The sequence below is a fragment of the Nannospalax galili genome, unplaced genomic scaffold, assembly GCF_000622305.1.
Source record: "Nannospalax galili isolate Female #2095 unplaced genomic scaffold, S.galili_v1.0 scaffold1812, whole genome shotgun sequence".
NCBI lineage: Eukaryota > Metazoa > Chordata > Mammalia > Rodentia > Spalacidae > Nannospalax > Nannospalax galili.
The window spans coordinates 505325-530034 of NW_008331838.1; the positions used below are offsets into that span (position 1 = coordinate 505325).

The window sequence follows — 24710 nt, forward strand, 5'->3', positions numbered from 1 at the left end:
GACGGTTCATAGCCACCATGTGGGTGCTGGGAATCGAACCCAGGCCCTCTACAAAAGCAGTCAGTGCTCTTAACCGCTGAGCCATCTTTCTAGCCCACTCCTCCATCTTTTTTAAAAAAATTATTATTTTTATTTTCTTTATGTGTATGAGTGTATTGCCTGCATGTATACAAGTGCACCCATGTCATGCAGTGCTCATGATGGTCAGAAGAGGACATTGGATCCCCTGGAACTGGAGTTAAGGATGGTTCGTAGCCACCATGTAGGTGCTGGGAATCGAACCCGGGTCCTTTGCAAGAGCAGTCAGTGCTCTTAACCACTGAGCCAACTCTCCAGCCCCTACTATGAATACTTTTATAAAATCTCATTTTCCAAGGCTTCGCTGCCATGTGTAGATGGAGAAGTGCTTCCCACACACTGGCTCTTTTGTATAGGGTGATCCCTCCCGACTCTCACAGGGTCTAATGATTCATCTGGGATTTTCTGAGCTGGTGATGACAGAACAGTAAATGCCGTTCTTGTTTCCCTTGGCCTTACACGTGCGTCTCATCATCCGCCATGCTGCACTGGGCAATGATGGGATCTCTCTTGTTTTGTTCTCATCTCAAAGACAAACCTCCCACCCGAGGTGGAATGTCAACTGCTGTTTCCTGTAGTCCTGTTTTTCACTGAGACCTGTTTATTTATGTAACAAAATATTCATGATGAACGTTATCAGACACCTTTCAGAATATGAGATGGTAATTGATTTAAGTTTTTGCTTTATTTTTAGTTTATGTATATGAGTGTTTTGCCTGCATGTATGTGAGTGCACCCGTGCTTGGAATGCCCACAAAGGCCAGAAGAGGGCATCGGATCCCCTGGAACTAGAGTTATGGATGGTTGTTAGCTGCCATGTCATGCTGGGAACTGAACTCTGGTCTTCTGGAAGAGCAGCCAGTGTTCTTAACTACTGAGGTATCTCTCGAGCCCTAAGGTAATTGCTTTTTAATTTTTATTACAGTTTTTGTTTGTCATGTGTGCTTATGCATATGCTCATGTACAAGCATACAGATCAGAGGGCAACTTGTAGAAGTCAGTTCATTCCTTTCACCAAGTGGGTCCCAGGGATCGAACTCAGATCATCAAGCTTGGCAGCAAGCACCTTTACCTACTGAGTCATCCCATCAGCCCCCAAAAGAAAAGTTATGAAATACTTTTATCTGCATTGACAGGTTTTCCCTTTGCATCTATTCACAGACATTGGGATCTGTGTCTAGTGTTAAGCCAACTTCCCCTCTGAGGCTTTCCCTCTCCTCACAGTCTTCAGGTACCACAGAATAGTTTACAAACTGGCTTTGGTATGAGATTGACCTTTCAGTTCTGCATATTTTCTTTGTAAGGTTTTGGTACCCATGCCATGTTGTCTCCATAAAATGAGCCCCAGGAGAATCTCCACCAGTGCAGAATGATTTGTGTACAGAACTTTTGGAAGGTATCATCAGAACCTTTGGGCTGTGCCCTTTCCCCATGAAAACATTAAAATAACTGCTTCCATTTAGTTAAAGCTTATAGGGTTGTTCAGTTTTTCTATTTCTTATGTCAGTTTTGATATAATTTTCTAGGAATTAACTAAATTGTTACAATTTGCCCATTTCTTTTTACCATAAAATAAGGGTCATATTCTCTTCAAATAATGTCTCACAAAGAAACACCAGGGTTTTCTGTCAATTGGCTATGTTCGAAATTGAATGTACAGCTTGCCCTCTGTATCATGGATTCAACAGCAGCAAATAGAAAATATTTGGGAGAAAAAAACTGCATCTGTGCTGAACATGGGCTTCCTTCCTGCCATTATTCCCTGAATAATACAGAAGGCCAACCATCGGGACAACAGTTACCTTGCACCACGTACACTTAACCTAGAGAAAAGCTAAAACATACAGAGCCATCGGGGTGATGACTCCGCAGTTAAAAGCACTTGCTGCTCTTGCAGAGGACCCAAGTTCAGTTCCCAGCACCCATGTCAGGCTCACAACCACCAGTAACTCCAACTCCAGGGAATCTGATGCCCTCTTCTGACGTCTGTGGGTACTGCACTCATATGCACATACTCACACAGACATAAACACATACATAATTTTTAAATAAAATAAAAATCTACCAAAAAAACATACAGAGCCTGTGCAGATTACATACAAATACGTCGTCCTTGTATATAAAGGATGGTGCACCTGAGGATGTTGCTTCTACATGGGGTCCTGGAACCAACTCCCAAGGACACCAAGGAATGTCTACATGTCTACATGTCTACATGTCTACATGTCTACAGGAATGTCTACATGTCTACAGGAATGTCTACATGTCTACATGTCTACAGGAATGTCTACATGTCTACAGGAATGTCTACATGTCTACATGTCTACAGGAATATCTACATGTCTACAGGACTGCAATGTCTACAGGAATGTCTACATGTCTACATGTCTACATGTCTACAGGAATGTCTACATGTAGGAATGTCTACATGTCTACAGGAATGTCTACATGTCTACATGTCTACATGTCTACAGGAATGTCTACATGTCTACAGGAATGTCTACATGTCTACATATCTACATGTCTACAGGAATGTCTACATGTCTACAGGAATGTCTACGAATGTCTACAGACATTGCTATGTGGAAGCACCTGCAGTCCATGAAAACCTGGTGCTAAGCCTCTTAAAATGTGCTTTTTGCCAAGCATGGTGGCGCATGCCTATGGTCCCAGCACTCGGGAGGCAGAGGCAGGCGGGTCTCTGTGAGTTCAAGGCCACCCTGGTCTACATAGTGAGTTCCAGGCCAGCTGGGGCTACAGGGAGACCCTGTCTCAAGAAGACAAAAAAAAATGTGCTTTTCAGCCATCTCCATGCACGAGCCAGAGGACCAGGGGCACCCAGTCACCAGGAAGATGCTGAGAGATCCACACCCCACACCACCCAGTGGCAGCTCCAGGGCGGCATGGCTGCACACTGCATCACCACTTCACAGGAGCTTTCTACATCAGCCTCCAAGGACCACTCTGACAGAGAATGTTCTAATGAAAGACAATAGGGGCATGTGACAGACTTTGAAAAAGATCATGCCACACTGACAGTGCATATCTCAGCAGGCATTGACCAGTCCCTGCTCCCTACACATTGCATGGACAGTGAGACCATCCACAGGTGGCATTTTCCAACAGTCAGGTGTACAGGAGCCCTCTCGGTCCACAGGAAAGGAGACAGTGGGGTCATGGGACACAGAAAGCTCTGAGATCACCAACATGGTTTTGAGACATTTACAGGTGTGTCCAAGTAGTGGGCCTAGGGCATATCTTTACCCTTGGTCAATGGAATTCAAATACCTCTGGCCATGGAGAACCACCTATGGAAAGAACCTGGAAGCTTCCAGTCTAAGGATCCGCACCTCTGCTGGGCGAGAGCCACATGGCCATCCTACAACCAACAACCAACTGATGCACACACAGCACCTACCAACAAAGACACTAGGTAGGTGCTGGGAACATATAGCTAAGCATCACCATGTGGGACATGACTCAAGGTGCATAAGAAGGGCGTGTCCCTCCCCTTCCAACCTCCCTAAGCTCAGCCACAGGTATAAAACGTACACAGGATAAGAGGAGGTATTAACAAAGTATAACAGAAAGAACTCCGGGGCTCAGCCAGGGATGTCACCCAGTCACTGCCACTGCACAGGGGAAACTGGTGTCTCAACACCCACCTCCTCAGACACACATCCCAGCACGGAGTGAACAGTTTGGCAGAGGAGGATGGAAATGTACAGGGACAGCATCCAGTGGGAAAAGCACCAGGGTTTTTCTGGGCCATTGGCCAGGTTCCCAACACCTGAACACAGGTTAACTTGGTGTCTGAACACTCACCTGTGACATCCAGGTGGAAGGAGACCCTCTGTCCCCCGGCCTCACAGCTGTACTCCCCAGCATCAGCCTTGCCCGCCTGCTGCACCACCAGCCTCCTCGTGCAGCCCGAGGCCTCCACTCGCACCTTCGAGCTCGAGCTCAGCTTCTTCCCATCCTTGAGCCACGTCACCTCTGTCTGGGCCTGGGCCACCTCGCAGCTCAGGGTGGCGCTGGTCCCCGCCTCTGCCTTCACCTCGCTGCGTGCCTGCTGCTCCTTGGCAAACACCACCTTGGGCTCTGGGGACAGGGAGGGATGCACAGTTAGATACAGTGTTGGTACCAATTTATTCCATAAAGACTGAATCTCCAGGGTTCCTTACACTAAACCCTTGAGGTCATAGATGTCAGGTGTCATACATGTGTTCAAACACAAACACAGTGCTTCCTGTCTCAGAGCCTTGAGTATACATTTGGGGGATGTCCTGACTCAAGAGCAATTTCAAGGTTAGAGGGAGGAGGCTAGGGCTATCCCAGAACCTGTACCTATAGTTTTCTGTCTCGGCCATATGAATGGCAGGTCCCAGTTTGTTGCTCAGTGATTTATCCCAAAGCCTGCTCGATATGTGTGCTCTACAGACTATAGCCTACATTCTCCACTGGTGTTATCTATACTTAAAATGTGCACAGCATTTGTTCAGTTCAGTGAACTTCAGATAACACATACCTGTGAACAGACAGAGCACCCCACCCATGTGGACAGGTCCCCATACATGGCCATTATTCTGACTTCTGTAATCATCAGTAACTACTTCAGCTTCAACCCAAGATTACAAAGATGGTTCCTTAAGATGGCATGCCCCAGACACTGTAGCTGTCTCAGATTATGTGACTGCACTCTGTGATGCTCACCCAATAGGAAAGTCGCCCAACAACAACTCCCTCAGCACATTTACTATATCCCAGTGGGTTTGTTTACTTCTGTCTGACATGTCTGTAGGGGCCATCCATGTTGCATGCAGAAGCTTGCTCTTTCCCTTAGCTACACAGGAGTGTGTTGTACAAACACCACAATGGACTGATTTTCCTTCCCTTCTAGCAGCTCATTTGGGTTGTTCATCTGGAGATAATCAGTGAAGATGCTCTAAACCTCCTTGAGGGCCTGGAGAGATGGTTCAGTGGTTAAGAGCACATACTGCTCTTCCAGGGGACCCAGGCACTCATATTGGGCAACTCATAACTGCCTGTGATCCTCAAGTACATGGAATGTGATGCCCTCTTCTGGCCTCAGTGGGCACTGCACTCAGGTGCACACACACAGACACACAGACAGAAAATCTGGAGTCTGAAAACATCCTTGGGTACATCTTTGGTAACCGAACTGCTGGCACAAAGGGCTCTGTGTGGCTTTACAGGGTACTGCACTGTACATACCCCTCCTTCCCCACACCCACTGTCATCAGTGTTCCTGACCTGTGTGTGTCCCACTCATCTCTAATGAGCACCTCACTCAGCACCAGCTTCCACATCTCCTCGTTTTCACATCTGAAAGATGCTTTCCTTTTTAAATAGAAATAATTTGGGACTGGAGAGATGGCTTAGTGGTTAAGATCACTGGCTGATCTTACAGAATATCTGGGTTCAGTTCCAAGCACCCACATGGCGGCTAGCAACCATTCATAGCGCCAGTTCGGGGGTAATCATTACCTTCTTCTGGCTTCTATGGGTATTTCATGACATGGGTGCACTTACATACATGCAGGGAAAACATTCATATACATACAATAAAAATAAATATGTTCAAAATTGAATTTGTCCTAACTTAAATTGGAAAGGTAATTTAACTATATTAAAATAATTATTTTATTTAATCACTAATGTAATTTACACAGGCACTGCTACAATTGTTGCCATTGGCATAAATATTCAAAGGCACACACTGGTATGAGGGTGAAGGCCACAGAATCTCAGTAATCCCGATCTGCCGGAGCAGTCACTCATTCAGTCACTTCCACAGTCAAGGGGAGGGGAGGCCTCTCGGGTGGCAGCGGGGAGCTGGGAGGTCTGCAGTGAGCAGCTCACACCCTCACCATCGTGTGGAGGCAAGTACAAATGTGCACAGGGTGAGAAAAGCCCCAACTACAAAGAACAATGGGGCCTAGTGGGGCCATTAGGTCACTGGGCTCCACAGCAATGGATTTACTAGAGCTCAGACAAGAGTGGAGCCATGATCAGTCCCTCCAAAAATATGGAAGAAAACAAATCAGATATGGTAACGTTGCTGAAGCTAGAGCTCAGTGGGACAGTGTGTAATTAGGATGTGAAAGGACCTTGGTTCAACATCCAGCACTAAAACATGTGTGTGTTTGTGTGTGTGATATGTGTATATGTATAGGTATGTGTGTATGTGTATGTATATGTATATATGTGTGTGATTGTGTGAATGGGGGTGTGCTGGATAGCTTTAGTGTCAACTTGACACACCTGGGTTGAGGGAGCCTCAATTGGGGAATTGCCTCTATTGGACTGGCCTGTGGCCATGTCTGTGGGGCATCTTCTTGATGAGTGATGTGGGAGGGCCCAGCCCACTGTGGGTGGTGCCATCCCTGGGCAGGTGGGCCTGTGTTGCATAAGAAAGCAGGCTGAGCAGGAGCCGAGGGAGCAAGCCTGTAAGCAGCGTTCCTCCATGGCCTGTGCTCCAGCTCCTGCCTCCAGGTTCCTGCCCTGAGTTCCTACCTTGGGCTCCCTGATGAACTGCGACCTGGGAGTTGTAAGACAAATAAACCCTTTCCTCCCCAAGTTGGTATTGGTCAGAGTGTTTTGTCACAGCAATGAAGAACAAACTAAGTCAGGGGGTGTGTATGAGTGTGGGTATGTGTGTATGTATGTATGAGTGGGTGAGTGTATGGGTATGTGTGTGAATGTATGTGTGGGTGTGAGCACAAGGTAGAGGTGTGGGGGTGTGAATGTGTGGGGTGAGAGTGGATGCGTATGAGTGTGTATACATGTGTGAGTGTGGGGGTTATTAGTATGAGTGTGCAATGTATATATGTGTGTGCATATGAGTGTGTGTGACAGTGTATGTGTGGTTTTGAATGTGGGATGTGTGTATATATGTAAGTATGAATGTGGGGGTGTAAGGGTATGTGTGAGAGTTTGTGTGAATGTGTGGATGTGGGTATTAACTGTAGGATATGTGTGTGGATGTGTTTGCATGTGTACATGAGTGAGTGTATGTGTATGTATGTGTATGAATGTGTGTGGATGTGGATGTGTGAATGTGTGTGATTGTGTGGGTGTGTGGGGTGTATGCACATGGACACCAAATCTAGAATCCATAGAGTCTATTAAATTAAGGGAAGAAGGGAGGGAGGGAGGGAGAGAGGGAGAGAGGGAGAGAGGGAGAGAGGGAGAGAGGGAGGCAGGGAGGGAGGTTGGGCCCAAATCCTAGCTCTGCAGCTTTCTGGCCAAGCACATCTTAGCCAGTTCAAAGCTCGCCTGTGCCTTATCTCAAATAAGAATAATCATAATTCTTCCTCATAGAATTGTTGAGAAGTTTAAGCAAGTAAAAAAATAAAAATAAGAAGCAGTTCACAAAATCAAGGCGCTCTGAATGTAATTAGCAATGGCTAGTGGCGGTTATAAGGGAAACTTTTTGAGAAAATAGGCCACAGAGTAGTACCTCACCATTATGCCTAGTGTGTGCATTAAGGAACAAAAGAACTTCAAGAAACCCACCTGTGACGTCCAGGCGGAAGGAGACCCTCTGTCCCCCGGTCTCACAGCTGTACTCCCCGGCATCGGCCTTGCCCGCCTGCTGCACCACCAGCCTCCTCGTGCAGCCCGAGGCCTCCACTCGCACCTTCGAGCTCGAGCTCAGCTTCTTCCCGGCCCACTCGCACCTTCGAGCTCGAGCTCAGCTTCTTCCCGTCCTTGAACCACGTCACCTCTGTCTGGGCCTGGGCCACCTCGCAGCTCAGGGTGGCGCTGGTCCCCGCCTCTGCCTTCACCTCGCTGTGTGCCTGCTGATCCTTGGCAAACACCACCTTGGGCTCTGGATACAGACGGAGACACACAGAGTCAGAGACGCTGTCTAGGTCAGAAAGGCCACACTGGGGAAAGATTTGAATGGTGTGCTGGAGAGCTTTAGTTGTTAACTTGATACACCTGGGGAAAGGGAGCCTCAATTGAGGAATTACCTCCAGGGCTTGGCCTGTGGCCATGTTTGTGGGGCATTTTCTTGATTGTGGAGTGATGTGGGAGGGCCCAGCCCCACTGTGGGTGGTGCCACCCTGGGCAGGTGATCCTGTATAAGAAAGCAGGTTGAGCACAGGCTAAAGGAGCAAGTCAGTAAGCAGCACTCCTTCGTGGTCTGTGCTCCACGTTCCTGCCCTGAGTTCCTGACTTGGCTTCCTTTGATGATGGACTGTGCTCGTAAGCCAAATAAACCTCCCCAAGTCGGTTTTGGTCAGTGTTTTTATCACCGCAATAAGAAAGAAACTAAAACAGATGGGGTGGCTGGAGGGTAGAGCATCCTCCAGGCTCTGCACATACTGAACCCAAGAGAAGCCCCAGCACCTCTCACACAAAACCACAGTTCCCACATACTCCAACACTGCTTCCAGTCTCCAGCTGGTGGCACTGTTTGCAGACGTTTGGGAGGTGTGACCTTGCTGGAGGAAGTGTGTCACTGGGGACAACTGGAGCTCACAGCCTCATCCACTTCCAGTTTTGCTCTCTGTGCTTCCTGTTTACCACTGGAGATGTAAGTTCTCAGTTTTCTGCTCCAGTCACCTCCCCCACCATGCTTTCCCCACCATTACAGACTCTCCTTTTGGAATCATAAGCCCAGGTAAATTTTCTTCGAGGGAAGCAAAGAGTATTGGGTCATTTTTGTAATATACTTGAATTATGGATCTGTGGAAATGAAACCTTAGCTTTACTGGGACAATAGATGTACCATCATCTGGGACTGGAAAAATCAACTGATTTAGTGAGAGACCGGTATCATTCAGGCAAAATCTTCCAGAAAGTATTTCCTCAGGGACATCCCACAGAAGCTGTGGTGCACAGTGACCAAAACTTCATCTCAAGCTGGTAGTTGAACTTGGCAATATACAAGAGTCTCCCACATAGTACTGGTTTTGAAGACATGAAGGGGTCATGGAGAACAACTGAGGTCTGGCACCCTGTGAGACCAGGAGAGGCCATTGGTAAGGTGCAGCCTTAGGTGCAGTGGACACCCCAGGACTGAAGGAGCCATGAAGAAAAGCTGAGGCTTGACACCATGAGAGGCCAGGAGAGGCCCTTGGGTGAGGGGACAGCCTCAACTGCAGTGGAGACTCCAGGACCATGTGGCGACCACTAAGGACAGCAGCAGGTGTGGAGTGGAGCCTGAGCCGTGAAACAAGCTGCGTGTGCTTTGGACAGAGTGAAAGGTAGAGCTGCCCACGTCCTTTGGAACCAGAAGATCATGACTGAGTCCCAGACATCGGACACTGAGCTACACTGCTGGACTTTGGTTTTACTAGGTGTCCTGGTTCTTTCCTTTTGAAATAAAGGTTTTACAGGAGGCCGCAGTTATGAGACTGGATATTTTAAAGAGACTTTGAACTGGTTTTTTTTTTTTTTTTTTTTTTTGGTCTTTTTGAGACAGGGTCTCCCTGTAGCCCCAGCTGTCCTGGAACTCACTATGTAGACCAGGCTGGTCTTGAACTCACAGAGATCCACCTGCCTCTGCCTCCCGAGTGCTGGGATTAAAGGCATGTGCCACCACACCCAGCCTGAACTGTTGTTTTTTTTTTTTATTTTATGTGCTTGAGTGTATTCCCTGCATGTATATAAGTGCATCTGTGTTATGCAATGGCTGCGGAGGTCAAAAGAGGACATTGGATCCCCTGGAACTAGACTTACAGAGGATTATTAGCTGCCAAGTGGGATGTGAGTGCTGGGAACTGAACCAAGGTCCACTGAAAGAGCAGCCAGTGCTCTTAACCACTGAACCATCTGTCCAGCCCCCAAGACTTTGAAATTTTAGTTTTTAAATGTTTCAAAGACTGTTGGACTTTTAAGGTTGTACTATGTTGTTTTTTTATTATTCGTCTGTGTATTTTTTTATGTGTATAAATGTTTTGCCTGCATGGATATAAGTGTACCACATGCATGCAATGCCTGTGGAGGCCAGAAGAGGGTATCGGGAGCCCCTGGAACTGGAGCTATGGATGGTTGTTAGCCACTATGAGGGTGTTGGGAACCAAACCAGGGTCCTCTGGAAGAGCAGCCAATGTGCTTAACTGCTGAGCCACCTCTCCAGCTCCTGTGCTCTGTTTATATTGTGATATTAATATAAATGGTTTATCAGTGATGTGTTGTGTGCCAAGTTGATAAGGAGTCAATTGTGCTGGTTAGTTTTTGTCAACTTGACACAAACTAAAGATACGTGGGCTGGGCTGGTGGCACATGCCTTTGATCCCAGTACTCTGGAGGCAGAGACAGACAGATTTCTGTGAGTTCAAGGCCAGCCTGGTCTACATAGTGAGTTCCAGGTCAGCTGGGGCTACAGGGAGACCCTGTCTCAAAAAGACCATAAAAAAAAGACACCTGGGAGGAGGAGCCCTCAACTGAGGAATTTCCTCCATCAGATTGGCCTGTGGAAATGTCTGTGGGCATGTTCTTGATTGCTGGTTGATATGGGAGGGCCCAGCCCACTGTAGGACGTGCCATCCCTGGACAGGTGAGCCCAGACTGTATAATAAAGATAACTGATAACTCCAATTCCAGGGGATCTGACTCCCTCTTCTGGCGTTTGTGCGTACTGCATGTACATGGTGCACTTTGTAGAGAAAACATTCATACACATAAAATAAAAATAAAATTTTTAAACATGATAATCTATCAATTATAAGACACATCTTGATTTCAAAGACATTAAAATGTAAAAAATGGATAGTCTTGGGCTGAAGAGATGGCTCAGTTGTTAAGAGCACTGGCTGTTCCCGCAGAAGACCCAGGTTCAATTCCCAGAACCCATATCGTGGCTAACAACCGTCTGCAACTCCAGTTCTAGGGTATTGGACACCCTCTTCTAGCTTCCATGGACATTGCACACACATGATACACTCACAGATGTGCACATAAAACACTCGTAATACACATAAAATAAAAATAAATCAAAACAAAAAAAATTAAAAGAAAGGAAAGATAACTGAGTGGGCCAGGCGAAGCGAGGCTTCCATGGTCTCTGCTTCAGTTCCTGCCTTGAGTTCCTGCCCTCGCTTCCTTCGACGATTAACTTTAAGCTATAAGATAAAATAAACCCTTTCTTCCTCAAATAGTTTTTGGTCAGTGTGGTGGTTTGAATGAGAATGTCCCCCATAGGCTCCAAGTATTCGAACATTTTGTCCCCAGTTGGTGGCACCGTTTTGGGAGGTCTTAAGAGATGTGGCCATGCTGGAGGAAGCACATCACTGGGGTGGGTTTAGAGAGTTCTTAAGTCTTGCCAGATTTCCAGTCACACTCTGCTTCTTGTACCTGAAGATGTGAGAGCTTAGCTTCCGCTCCTGCTCTAGCCACCTCTGCCCCCACGCCTCCCCACCATGATGGACTCTTGTCCCTTTGGAACTGTAAGCTAAATAAACTCTTCTTTTGATAAGTTCCCTTGGTCGTGGTGTTTCTCTCACAGCAACAGAAAAGCAACTAATACAGTCAGTGATTCTCATAACAATAGAAAGCTAATAGGACAGTAGCCTGAGAACAAAGAGGACTTAGGGTATAAACACCACTGGAGACATGGGCAAGGTCAGAGGGTAGCACCTGACCAGGTGCACACAGTCAAGGTCAATAACTAAGCAGGAGCCAGAAGTGGACAGAGGGGCTTCAACCCCCTGTAATGGGCAGGTACTGCATGAACAGGACATGATCCTCTCTCTGGTTGAGCCAGGAGAACATAGACAGAATACAGGGCTCTCTCACTGGTTAGCTACAATGTTAACTTGGTCTTTATCCAGTTTCTGCCATGAGTCCTGTCAAAGCGCCTGGACAAAGAAGCTAAAAGCCTTTTTAGTCTCTTGGGAATTTCACCCACTCCAGGGAGTTTCTCTCACTTTTCCTTAATTTCTGTTAATAAGTTTGTTTCCACTTCACTTATGCCCACAAGTGTCTGCATCTTTAATCCTCACTGGTGTGAGAACCACCGTCTTAGATTGACGTTTGGTGGCTGCGTTAAGCTTCTGGTACCTTAAGTCGCTGGTTCAAGCAAACTGGGCTGAGAAAGTCTTGTTATCAAAACCTGCATCCGTACCCAGGAGAGAGTGGGGAGTGTCCAGAACACCTATCTAAACCCTGGCAGCTTCACATTCACTGCTGATACAGCTTCAGGTATGATCATGTGGCTGAAATTCCCCCTTACCCTGGTTTACCTCACCTTACCTCTCTATATAAGAAGCCTCACGTGGGGTTGGGTTAAACGACAGGGAGCCGTGGGAGAGATCTGGGTGCAGATCTGTGTGGAGAGATCTGGGTCACTTCAGCCCTGCACGCAGGTAGGAGCAGAGTTCATGGCACCAAGAAACACTGGTGGGATATGAACAGCTGCTAGAAATGTGGGACGGAACATGATAGAGATTCCTGAGACATACAAGGAGACCCTGGCCACACTTAACATGTGTCCACTAAGCCCACCTGGATCAGGCAGAGGAATGAGGCTGGCAGAGGATAAGAGATGTGCAAAGACGGTACCCAATGGGGAAAACATCAGGGCCTGCCTGGCCATATTCAGGCTCGTAGCACTCAAACAGGATTAGTGTCTCAACACCCACCTGTGACGTCCAGGCGGAAGGAGACCCTCTGTCCCCCGGCCTCACAGCTGTACTCCCCAGCATCAGCCTTGCCCGCCTGCTGCACCACCAGCCTCCTCGTGCAGCCCGAGGCCTCCACTTGCACCTTCGAGCTCGAGCTCAGCTTCTTCCCGTCCTTGAGCCATGTCACCTCTGTCTGGGCCTGGGCCACCTCGCAGCTCAGGGTGGCGCTGGCCCCCGCCTCTGCCTTCACCTCGCTGAGTGCCTGCTGCTCCTTGGCAAACACCACCTTGGGATCTGGGGACAGACAGAAAGGGACATAGAAAGTCAAAGATATAGACTAGTTGATAGAACTAAATGAGATTCCTCCTTGACCCCCAAACTCTGGTGCCTCTAGGACCCTATTCTGTAACTCATAATAAGATTTTTCTCTTTAAAGCCTGGAGAGATGGCTCAGCAGTTAAGAGCACTTGCTGCTTTTGCAGAGGACCTGAGTTTGGTTCCCAGCACCCACATGGCAGCTCACGACTGCCTGTTACTCCACCTCCAGGAGATCTGATGCCCCCTTCAGGCTTCTGTGAGCACTGTATGCATGTGTCCATACACAGACACAGACACACTCATAAACATGTCAACAAAAATGAATATTTTTAAAAATATTTTCTCTTTAAGCACTCTATCCATTAATGAGTCTCTCAGCAGGTTTTTGTGAATGTAAACTCTCTGAATACACTTTCTGGAAGTCTCGTTTTCCTTCACTTTTGAATGACAGCTGGGTATGGGATTCAAATCCCTCAGACTTTGGAAGCTGTCATTTTTCTGCTCCTTGTTGCCTAAGCCTGAACTGCACCTCACAGCTCCCTCTTTCTTCCTCCCCATGCCCTCTGCTGCCATTCCACTCAGCTGTGCGTGCTCTTCACGTTCACAGTCACTGTTTCCCCTCAGACCTCATCATCTCCTACGCAGAGCAAGGCAGAGCCTCCTACCTGTGGATCTTCCCTTGTCTAAACTGATTCTCCATTTAACCTTCCAGGAATTAAATATGTCATCTCCAAACTCCTATCTCCTGGAATGGAATGTGCAAAGGACCGCTCCTCTTAGTGGACATCTGGACATCTCCAGATGTTTCCAGGTGTGCGGGATGGTCCAACAGAATGAGCACACTCTTTGAAATGCACTTCCAAATTACAAATTTGTAGTAGTCCATTTTCTATTTCTATAACTGGATATTTCCATTTCTATAAAATAAGTAGTGCATGTTAAAAAACGGGTTTGCAGGGCACGGTGGTGTATGCCTTTAATCCCAGCACTCGGAGGCAGAGGCAGGTGGCTCTCTGTGAGATCAAGTCCAACCTAGTCTACATAGCAAGTTCTAGACCACCTGGGACTCTCAAAAAGACCAAAAAAAAGCCCCAAAGAACAAACATTTAAAAAATAGCTTTATTTAAGTTCACCACATTATAAGTTGAAAGCAAAGACCAGGCAGCCTATCTGCTCAGCATGCAGAGGCCCCTTGACTACAGCACATCATGGTAGTAGTGTGCGCAAGAGCAAGAGATCACAGGCTAAGACAGGAACCAGACACTCAGGGGTTAGACCCACTTGTACAACAGCCCATTGTTGGTAAAATTAACTCACTTCACAACACTAGCATTAACCTCTTCCATGATCCCCAATGACCTCATCACCTTCTGCTGAGGCTCTACCACCTCTTAAGGCCGCCACAATGCAAAGCCACCAACATAATGGGGCTGGAGAGGTGGCATTGCACTGGCTGCTCTTGCAAAAGACCCAGGCTTAATTCCAAGCACCCACACAGCAACTAACAACTGTCCATAATTCCAGGTCCAGGGAATCTAATGCCCTCTTCTGACCTCCATGGGCACTGAATGCAGGAGATGCATTTACATCCATGTGGGCAAAACACTTACACATGTAAAATAAAAGTAAATTTTAAAAAGCCACCAGCTCAGGAACCTTGTTTCTTTGGTATGCATATCACTTTGTGTGTGCCAGCGTTCATCAGTGTGTGTTTAAATGCATGTGTGCGTGTGTGTGTGTGTTTGTGTGTATACTTTCTGTCTTTACCAGTCATTCTTTGAGAATTTCATACAATGTTTTTGACCATATTCACTCCTCTCCCCAATGCCTCCAAGATCAACTCTGTCTCCACTACTGATCCAATTTTGTGTCCTCAATTTTTTTTAAATTCACCAAGTCCAATTTTTGCTGCCCACATACCCTTGAGTGTGTGGCCATGCAACAGCGCTTCGTCAGCCTGCCAAGGGCCACACTCTTAAAGAAAACCAACTCTCCCTCCCCCAGCAGCCATCAGCTGCCAATAGCTCCTGGATGTAACAGCATGCACAAGACCTGCACAAACTCAAGTCAGACAAATCCCAGCACAGGAATTCTGAAACCCCGCTCCTAACCGAGGAGACATTGGTGACTGTGCACATATATTTTATGTAATGTATTATATGGCCGTTTAGGTGTATGCACAGATATGTGTACATGTTTCTGAGTGGGTATGTGTATTTAAATGTACTATATATATGTAAATATGTATTTGTGTATTTACATTTATTGCATTTGTGTGAGCATGTTAGTTGTGTGCACATGTATGGAGGTGGTATACACACATATGAGTATGTGTAAGGATATGTATGAGTATTGTACATAATTTATGTTGTGAATATGTACGTGTTTAAATGTGGATGGGTATTGGGGACAAACGTGCATGTGTGCATATGCAGGTGTTGTGCCTATATGTATGTATAAGCATAATATATGTTTACATGTTTAGGTATGCACTTTAATGATGTATACATGTGTCTATTTTGTGCTTAGGTATATATGTGTTTCTGAATATAGGTTTAAATGTACATGAGTGTTTGGCCTTGCTGAGCCCACTTGGGTCCCAGTCACACATGATTTGCCTCCAGCACCTGCCTGAGTGAGTTGAAATGTCACAGCCAGGATGCTAAGAATTTTCCATGCAAGCACCATGACTTGTGCTCATTGACAAGCCTGTGAGGAGTGCAAAGCTGGTTCCATGTTCAAAACATGACAGAGATGCCATAAAACATGGAAAACAATAACTTCCGAAAGCCACATAACAAGCTGGGCAAGCCCCTGTAACTTCAGGATCCAGTGCCTGTTTCTGGACGCGCACGCACACACACACACACACACACACACACACACACACACACACAATCTTTTAAAAAAGGAAAGAAAGAAATGGTAGAAAGACTCAGGAAGCAAAAAGTTGGTTCTTTGAGAAAGACCAAACTGACTAACCATTAGCTGACTGACCAAGAAAAAAGAGAGATAACTCAATTAAAATCAGAGATAAAAGTGGGGTCATCAAGACAGACGTTACATAAATGGATGGCTTATAAGAAGACATTATAAATAACTGTCAACAAATAAGACAAACTAGATGAAATGGGCACACTTTTAGAACAAACTAATGCAACGGTCTCGAGACAGAAAACCTGGAGAGACCTACAGTAAGTAGAAGGTAGAATCAATGACCAAACAAAAGAGGTGTCCAGGCCAGAAGAATGAAAGCTGTTTCTACCTGCAAATAGCATGGCCTTGCACCTAGAAAGTCTAAGGAACTCACAAAGGAACTTTAGTACTAATAAGCAGGTTCAGCAATGCTTGCAGACACAAGGTCAGCACACAGAAATCAGTCCTGTTCCTACACATGAGCCAAGAATGCTCCACACTGAGAGCTCATGGCAGTTGACGGCTGCTGAGGGAGGAAAAGCCACTTTTCTTGGAGGCGGGGGGCATTGCTAGCTAGCCCATGCCTCAGTGAATGACACACATGCACATATGGACAGCACTAATTGGACTTAATGCATTATAAAGAAATGAAGGGAGAGAGGGAAGGAGAGAGAAAGGGAGAAAAGAAGGGAGGGAGGGATAAAGGAAAGGGGGGGTGCAGACACAGGACTGAGGCCAGCCACCATTACTAAAGGAACAGCCCATCATCCCAGACATCCCCTTCCTTCAGAGCCATTTCATGAGGACATCAGAGGCAAGCATAAGGCCAGCTTGGATTCTCAGCCCAGGAACACCACATGGGGCAGAGATGAGCTATCTCCACTGAACATGCTTCACTTCCTGCTCCAAAGAATGGTGAGGTGGAGACAGGCTGCTCTCAGACCTTATTTAACTGTTATTTGTTTTCAGCAGTAGAGAATGTGCCAATACAGGCCTTCCTGAAACCTCAGCCACACACCCACCACCCAGCCCATGTTGAAACACTTCCCCAAAGCTTGTCTCATGATGAGGTCAAGTGTCTAACCACTGACCTGTGACGTCCAGGCGGAAGGAGACCCTCTGTCCCCCGGCCTCACAGCTGTACTCCCCGGCATCGGCCTTGCCCGCCTGCTGCACCACCAGCCTCCTCGTGCAGCCTGAGGCCTCCACTTGCACCTTCGAGCTCGAGCTCAGCTTCTTCCCGTCCTTGAACCACGTCACCTCTGTCTGGGCCTGGGCCACCTCGCAGCTCAGGGTGGCGCCGGCCCCTGCCTCTGCCTTCACCTCGCTGCGTGCCTGCTGCTCCTTGGCAAACACCACCTTGGGCTCTGGGGACAGACAGGGGTACACAGGGTTAGAGAGTCCAAAGCAAAGAAATTCAAGTTCACATTCAGAGGTGTTCACTGTTCAACAGGCCTGTAACCCAGAACAGCAGCCCAAGACATGGACATTTGTACTGGAGGCTCACAGAATGGTAATGTGTCTGAAGGCCTATCAGCTATTCTTAGCAGAAGTTCTGGAAGTCAGAAGCTGTACACTGTGCTACAATAAAGAGCATTCAAGACAGCGGCCATTCTAAAGGAAAAGCCACCAGCTTCATGTGCTTGGACACAGGCCAAGAGTTCAAAACTGCATGGGCCTTGCATGTAGGCCCCTGTGGGGTCAGTGATAAGCACCTCCTCTATGCCCCATGAACCAAAGAAACCAGCATCCAGAGAGCCCATCCCTATCACTTCTGCCCTGTTTACACTAAATCAGTGCCTCCCCATGTCTACTGAGATCTCCCTCATTGGAGAGGAAGCCTCAGGGTATACATAAATTGTTACCCATTTTTATTCACTAGGACAAAACGTACAGGTGGTGCAGTCAAGTGCAGGACTAAATGAGATCTGACAGCTGTGCATCAGCATCCACACCCTACCCCAGAGCTCCTGCCTGGCTCCCCTCCAAAGCAGCCACTGTCCTTATCGCTGGTCCTCTCTGTGTAAACTTGACTTCAGACAGATGCATTTTTCTCTTAGAAGTCACATGCACTCATAACAAGCTTAAGGTACAAGTGTGTACAAATAAGCACTGAAAACCAGAAAATATACACACACAAAAATGAATTAAAATATAACTGAGGGTGGGTGAGATGGCTCAGTGGGTAAAGGCACTTGCTGCCCAGCCTGACAACTTCAATTTGACCTCCAGAGCTAACATAGTAGAAGGAAGAATCGGGAACTGGAGAGATCACTCAGCATCTCTGAGCCACTCATTTCTGGAAGACCACTGGCTGCTCTTCCAGAGGACCTAGGTTCAGTTCCCAGCACCCACATGGTGGCTAACAACTATCCATAACTCCAGTTCCAGGGGATCCAACGCCCTCTTCTGGCCTCCACAGGTGTTGCAAAACACAGATACACTTGCATACATGGAGGTAATACATTCATACACATAAAAGTAAAATAATTTTTTAAAATTTCAAACTAAAATAAAATATACCCCCAAGCATCTCCATATCTTGCACACACACACACACACACACACACACACACACACACAGTCTGTATGGCTCTGAAGAACGTCTAGTTTTAAATCTTGTGGGTTGTTTCTTCTTCCTGGTGCCCATATCCTATTTCCAGGTGACATGAGCATTCAGTTGCTCCATGGGTAACAAAGAGTATGTACAGGGCCAGGGTATAGCAGAGAGGACACTTGTCCACCATGCATGAGGCCCTGAGTGCCGTCCACAATGATGTAGGAAAAAAGAAAAGACAATGGCCACGTACACGATTTTAAAAAAGCAAATGCAACAGCCATCCACATTTTTCCCACCTAAAGAAAGAAAAGCATTGTCACGTCACTTCAGCCCACCAAGGCTCGCTTGCCACAGTCCTGTGGCTCTGAAGGAAGTTATTTGTCCTCTCTGTACATTGGCTTCCCAGTCTCTAACACCAGCTGGTGACTGAGGATTCAAACAGAGACACAGGACATGCTGAAATCAGTGTCCCCAGGAAATGCAGGCACAAAGCAAGTGGCCCCGGCTGTGAACGTGAACTGCTCTGGAGCCCTGCAGCAGACTCTGCCACCTCAGGATCACAGCCCATCCACCTGATGACAGAGGTTGTGCACTTACCCTCAACACAAAATGATGTCAGCCTTGGACCCCCAGACACACATGCGTATATGCACCCCACACATATGTGAACATGCATACATACACACCACACACATGCAAAAAAAAAAAAAAAGCAAAAAGATATTTCCAAGCAACATGACCCACAAGCCATGTGACCAGCCACAGAGTCCTTTCCACACATGTCCATCTGTGAGTCCCAGTCACCCTTCCTTTCCCTGGTCTGCCACTGTCCTCTACTGAACAAACTCTCACTAGATTATGCACTGGCCACAGAACCACCCACTGAGGTTGGAAGTCTCTGTTTCTACGCTTCTCATTTCGAGTCCTGTATGGGTCTTTCCTTCTACGGCATCTCAGCCTTTCCGCATGCTGACTCCTTCACCCAGGTTCTCAGCTACTTCAACAGCTACTTGCAAGTGTCTGGACCTGGCAGACTCCCAGTCTGCTGGCTCCTTCCATAGGTCCTCTACTTGTCATTAATGAACTCCATTGCCCAAAGCTGAGGTGGCAGGGAAACCAGTGGCTCCCCAACACAGAGTGTGGGCACAACCTATATGAACTTCTAGCAGTGGCTCCCCACAACCAGAGTGCAGGGCACCCGATATGAGCATCTAGTGGGGATCAGTGATATGTTGCCTGCTGAGACCACATCCTGTGCTAAGTCTTTTATGGAGGGTTCCAGTCTGTGGGGGGAAGATAAACAAACACACACATCTGGACAGACAAGGACACAGGCCGGTGGTCACTCTCCTCAGGGAAGACACATCCGAGGGCTTTTCTTCCCCTCCACCCTGTGGGAGACTCCAGTCACCTTCTGTCAGTGAGGGGGATAATGTCTAAACCAAGGGTTATCTCCTGAGTGTGCTGGGCATGGGGGAGGCAGGTTGGGTATTGAGATCTGTTACTGGAGGACCCAGCTCAGTGCTTTCTAATCCTGCTCAGTACTGAACACCCTGATGGGTGGAAAAGGCTGTGAGGAGTGTCCACAGGGATATCATGGGATATCAGTCCCAAAGCCCTCAAACCACCCCAGCGGCTTGCATTGACCGTCACACCTCTCGGTGGCTCCCTCTAGCACTCAGGCTTACCTAGCCCAAGACTGAACACCGGGCCCTGTGGTGAGGGAGAAAAGCAGAGTCTGGGTAACAAGAACAGACTAATCCAAAGAGCAAATGAGTGGAGAGCATCCGTAACCATGGCAGAGGAGAGGACAGCTGGAAGGCGATGAGAGACAGGAGGGCAACACAGTACGGCGGAGCAAGTAGCCCGTGGCTCCTGCACTATGGAGAGAAGCCTCGTGCTGAAGGAAAGCTGGGGGTCCTGTGAAAAGACAGACAGTGGTCCTGCCCACACACAGTCCTCACAATCCTCAAATCCAGCTGGGGTTCTGGAGAGACTGGGACTTCTCCTGTAGGATTGGTCAGTAGTCAAGAGGAGACTCATTCTGTCACTCCCCAAGGCTCAGAGGACAGTGACTGGGTGCCATCCTGAGAGGGAACCTGCTGTTCAAACCTGAGCTACCCTTAGAACCTGAGCACAAGGAGCAAGGGGTTATGAGGCCACAGCCCCAGTTGGGAGCCTGTGGTACCAAGGAGGCAGTAGTAAGGCCTTAAGTTGTCCTCACCCTCTTCAGCAAGAAGCAGGACAACCTTAGAAACTGACAGCCCTGAGCTAAAGGTCAGTGCGCAGCTTGGACTCCATGGAAGCCGTGTTGTTTCCCACTCTGAGACTGAGAAGTCTGAAGCCTGGGTCCAGTGGACACTCCTCACAGCCTGTTCCATCCATCAGGGTGTTCAGTACTGAGCAGGATTAGAAAGCACTGAGATGGGTCCCCCAGTAACAGATCTCAATACCCAACCTGCCTCCCCCATGCCCAGCACACTCAAGAGATAACCCTTGGTTTAGACATTATCCGCCCCAAAGTGTTCAAACTCGGGATGGGGGCATCCCCTGCAGCAAATGAGAATTTTTCTGATCCACAGGATGCAAAACTAATGTTGTCAGTGGCAGCAGGTACCACTGCAGGCTTGGCACCAGTGTGAACAGCAGAAACAGAAGTCTCCAACATCAACCGACTACCCCACCCACCTGGCAGACTCCAGCGTCAGAGAGCTCAGAAGGAAGCTGGTCCCACACATGGTTTTGTGTTTGAGGTTCTTTGGCCTTTGCGTTTTTCACATCACTGTCACTACACTCTAACCCTTATCTCAATTCTGTCCCTCTTATGTTCACTGGATCTTGCTTATGCATTTTATTGTGATATTTTTAATCTCTTGCTCTTTTCTCTACCTTCTCTACATTTCTCTTGTGCTGTGCCTACTTATTTTTATTAGCTTAGTTCATTCCTTCCCTTTCCCTTCTCCTGTCCTTTTCCTTCTTGCATTCGTTATTCATACTTTTACCCTATTTGATTTTTAACTTCACAGCTTACTCTACAATACTTTTACCGCTCTCTTCTCTATGGTCACTGGTGGAATCGTAACTGGCTTTAATCAATCCAAAGTTTATTTTGTGGCTCAGTGTTGTGGCTATCACGGTTTCTTTTCTCCTCTCTGAGTGGCACAAGGCATTGAGTCCTCCAATGAGGTCTTCTCCCTAACAAAACTCTCAGATAAAACCTGAAGAGCTATATCTACGAACAGACTGCAAATCACAACACAGAAGCGAAGCATGAAAAACCAAGGCAGCATGACCCCTCCAAAAGACCGAACTCCTCAGCCACTGAAGCCAAAGGTGCTGAAGGAGGTAAAATGCCAGACAAAAGAGTGAAAAGTTTGCTTGTAAGGAACGACCAATGGCTTCAAAGAGGGTACAAACACACACGAGTGAAGTATAAAAGCCAACTCAGGCTGGGCGTGGTGGCACGGCTGTAGTCCCAGCGCTCGGGAGGCAGAGGCAGGCGGATCTCTGTGAGTTCAGGGCCAGCCTGGTCTACATAGTGACTTCCAGGACAGCTGGGGCTACAGGAAGACCCTGTCTCAAAAAGACAAAAAAAAAAAAATCAACTCAGGTCCTAGAAAAGAAAACCAGCCAGAACCAGCCAGAAAATCAACAACATGGAAGAGAAATACAGCAAGAAAACTGAGATTTGAAAAAGAATTTACTAGAAATGTTGAAAAAGAAATGCTCCATGGTTTAAATAATAACCAGTGAAAATCACCATTAGTAGATTAGACTGAACAGAAGAAAGAGTGTCAGGGATGAAGGACAAGGTCAAGGAAATATTACATTCAGACATCAGTAAAGAAAAAATAAATAAACAAGTATGACCACAACTTCCATGAACTCTGAGATACAGCCAAGACACCAAACCCAATAGTCCATGGGGTAGAAGAAGGAGCTAAAGCTAAAACAAATAAAGGGGTAGGAAATCTACTCACTGAAATTATAGCCCCAAATTCCACAAATCTGGGGAAAGAAATAGCTACCCAAGCACAGCGTGCATTTAAGCGCCCCAAGTAGACATGGCCAAAGAATGAACCTCTCCACAAGATGCTCTAGTACAGATGCCAAAGGTACAGGACAAAGAAACAATGCTAAAGTCAGCAATGGGGAAACATCAAATATATCAGTACAGCATCAGATCGCTCCAAAGAAACCTAAAAGCCAGGAAAGCATGGAATGATATATTCCAAGCCCCAGAAGTAAATAACGGCCAATCAAGAATGCTATATCCAGCAAAGTTATCTTATAAAATTGACAAAGAAATAAAAACATTTCAAGACAAGCACAAATTGAAGGGATTCATGGCCATCAAGCCAGCACTGCAGAAGATACATGAAGGAACCATAAGCACAGAGGAGGGACACAGTGTCAACTGTGAGACAACAGGAAAGAATAAATACCACAAGAAGAACAGATGAACCAAGGAGAGCTGGGAAAGACTCTATCAGGTCCACACAGTAAACCAAAAAACCTCTGGTACCAGAAGAAAGGAAAGAAAAGAACAAATGATGATCCCACCAACCAGAAAAACAACCAACAAAAGTATAATAGCAAACGTCTTTCAGTAACAACCTTATATGTAGCTTCAACTCACCAACAAACAGACACAGACTGGCTGTGGTGGTTCAAATGAGAAGCGTCCCCCTAGGGCCCAGGTATTTGAACACTCGGTCAGTTGGCGGCAGTTTTGGGAGGGTCATGGAATCCCTAGGTGGTACGGTCTTGCTGGAGGAAGCACATCACTGGGGGTGGGCTTGGAGAGTTCATAGCCCTGCTCTACTTCCAGGGAAGCACTTCCGTTTTCTGAAGTGCTTGGAGATGTAAGTGTTCAGCTGTCTGTTCTGGCTGCCTCTGCCAACATGCCTCCCTGTCATGCGGGACTCTCATCCCTCTGGAACTGTAAGCCAAATAAACTCTTCTATAAGTTGCAGGGCTCACGGTGCTTTATCACAGCAACAGAAAAGTAACTACTATACTGATTGACCAGATTGAAAATCTAGGTCCAATCACCAATTTTCTCTGAGGAATGTATCTTACTGGTAAAGATACTGAACACTAAAGGACAGAGGTCAATAAACCATAAAAACAAGCAGAACCAGCTTCCCTCACATATATCTGATAAAGTAGACTTCAAGTGAAAACTAGTCAGAAGAGATAAAGAAAGCCACTACATATTACTAAATGGAGCAATCCATCAGGAAGATGTAACACTTGTAAATATACACACACCAACTTTGGGGCTCCCATTCCCAAAAACAAACACTGGTGACCATGAAATGCTCAGTCAGTTCTGCTACAATAATATTGCTACAAAACAACTCGTCATCAGTAATGTATCAATCAAATGGGTTTAGCAGACATTTACAAATATTCCATGACACACAGTCTCCTCAGCAATCTGTACAACCCTATCTAAAATAGGTCTTATTTTGGGCCATAGAACTAGTCATAATGAATACAAAGAAACTGAAATAATTTCTTGTATCTTACCAGATCATAACTATCATGATAAAACTAGAAATTGAATGAAATAACTATAGAAACTATACCAAAAAATGAGAATAAACAAACCTTTAAGTAATAAAAAAGATCAGAGAGGATATTTTTAAACTTCCTAGGATCAAATGAAAATAAAAACGCAACTTATCAGAAACTTTAAGATACAGAAAAGGCAGCTAGCTATAAGAGGAAAATTATACCTATGAATGCTTACATTAAAAAGTCAGAACCGGGCTGGAGAGATGGCTCAGCAGTTAAGAGCACTGACTGCCCTTGCAGAGGACCCGGGTTCAGTTCCTAGTACCCACATGGTGGCTACAAACCGTCCTTAACTCCAATTCCAGGGGAATCTGAAGCCCTCTTCTGACCTCCGTGGCATTGTGCGACATGGGTGTACTCACATACATGCAGGCAATACACTCATACACATAAAATAAAAATAATAAATAAAATAATAAAAACAAAAGTCAGAACCACAAGCCAGACAAAAATTCCAGCATAGAGGTGGGAGGTGGGTATGAATTCCCAACCCTAACCAAGGAGCTATTGGCATGTGATAGCTGCTGGAAGATGAAGAGTCAGGTTTTATTTTTTTTAACTTTTTAAAAAATTCTTATTTATTGTATTTATTTTATGTATATGCGTGTATTGCCTGCATGTAGGTAAGTGCACCCATGTCGTGCAATGCCCGCAGA

General features: G+C 46.6%; 1 protein-coding gene across 1 annotated transcript in view; it reads right to left on the minus strand.

The window, feature by feature from the left end:
• Positions 1–24710, minus strand: part of Obscn (obscurin, cytoskeletal calmodulin and titin-interacting RhoGEF) — a 149322-nt gene that overhangs the window by 115462 nt on the left and 9150 nt on the right. Inside the window, 3 exon segments of the mRNA XM_029560576.1 lie at positions 3904–4179; positions 12696–12971; positions 17003–17278. Coding sequence (XP_029416436.1) covers positions 3904–4179; positions 12696–12971; positions 17003–17278 — 828 coding nt within the window.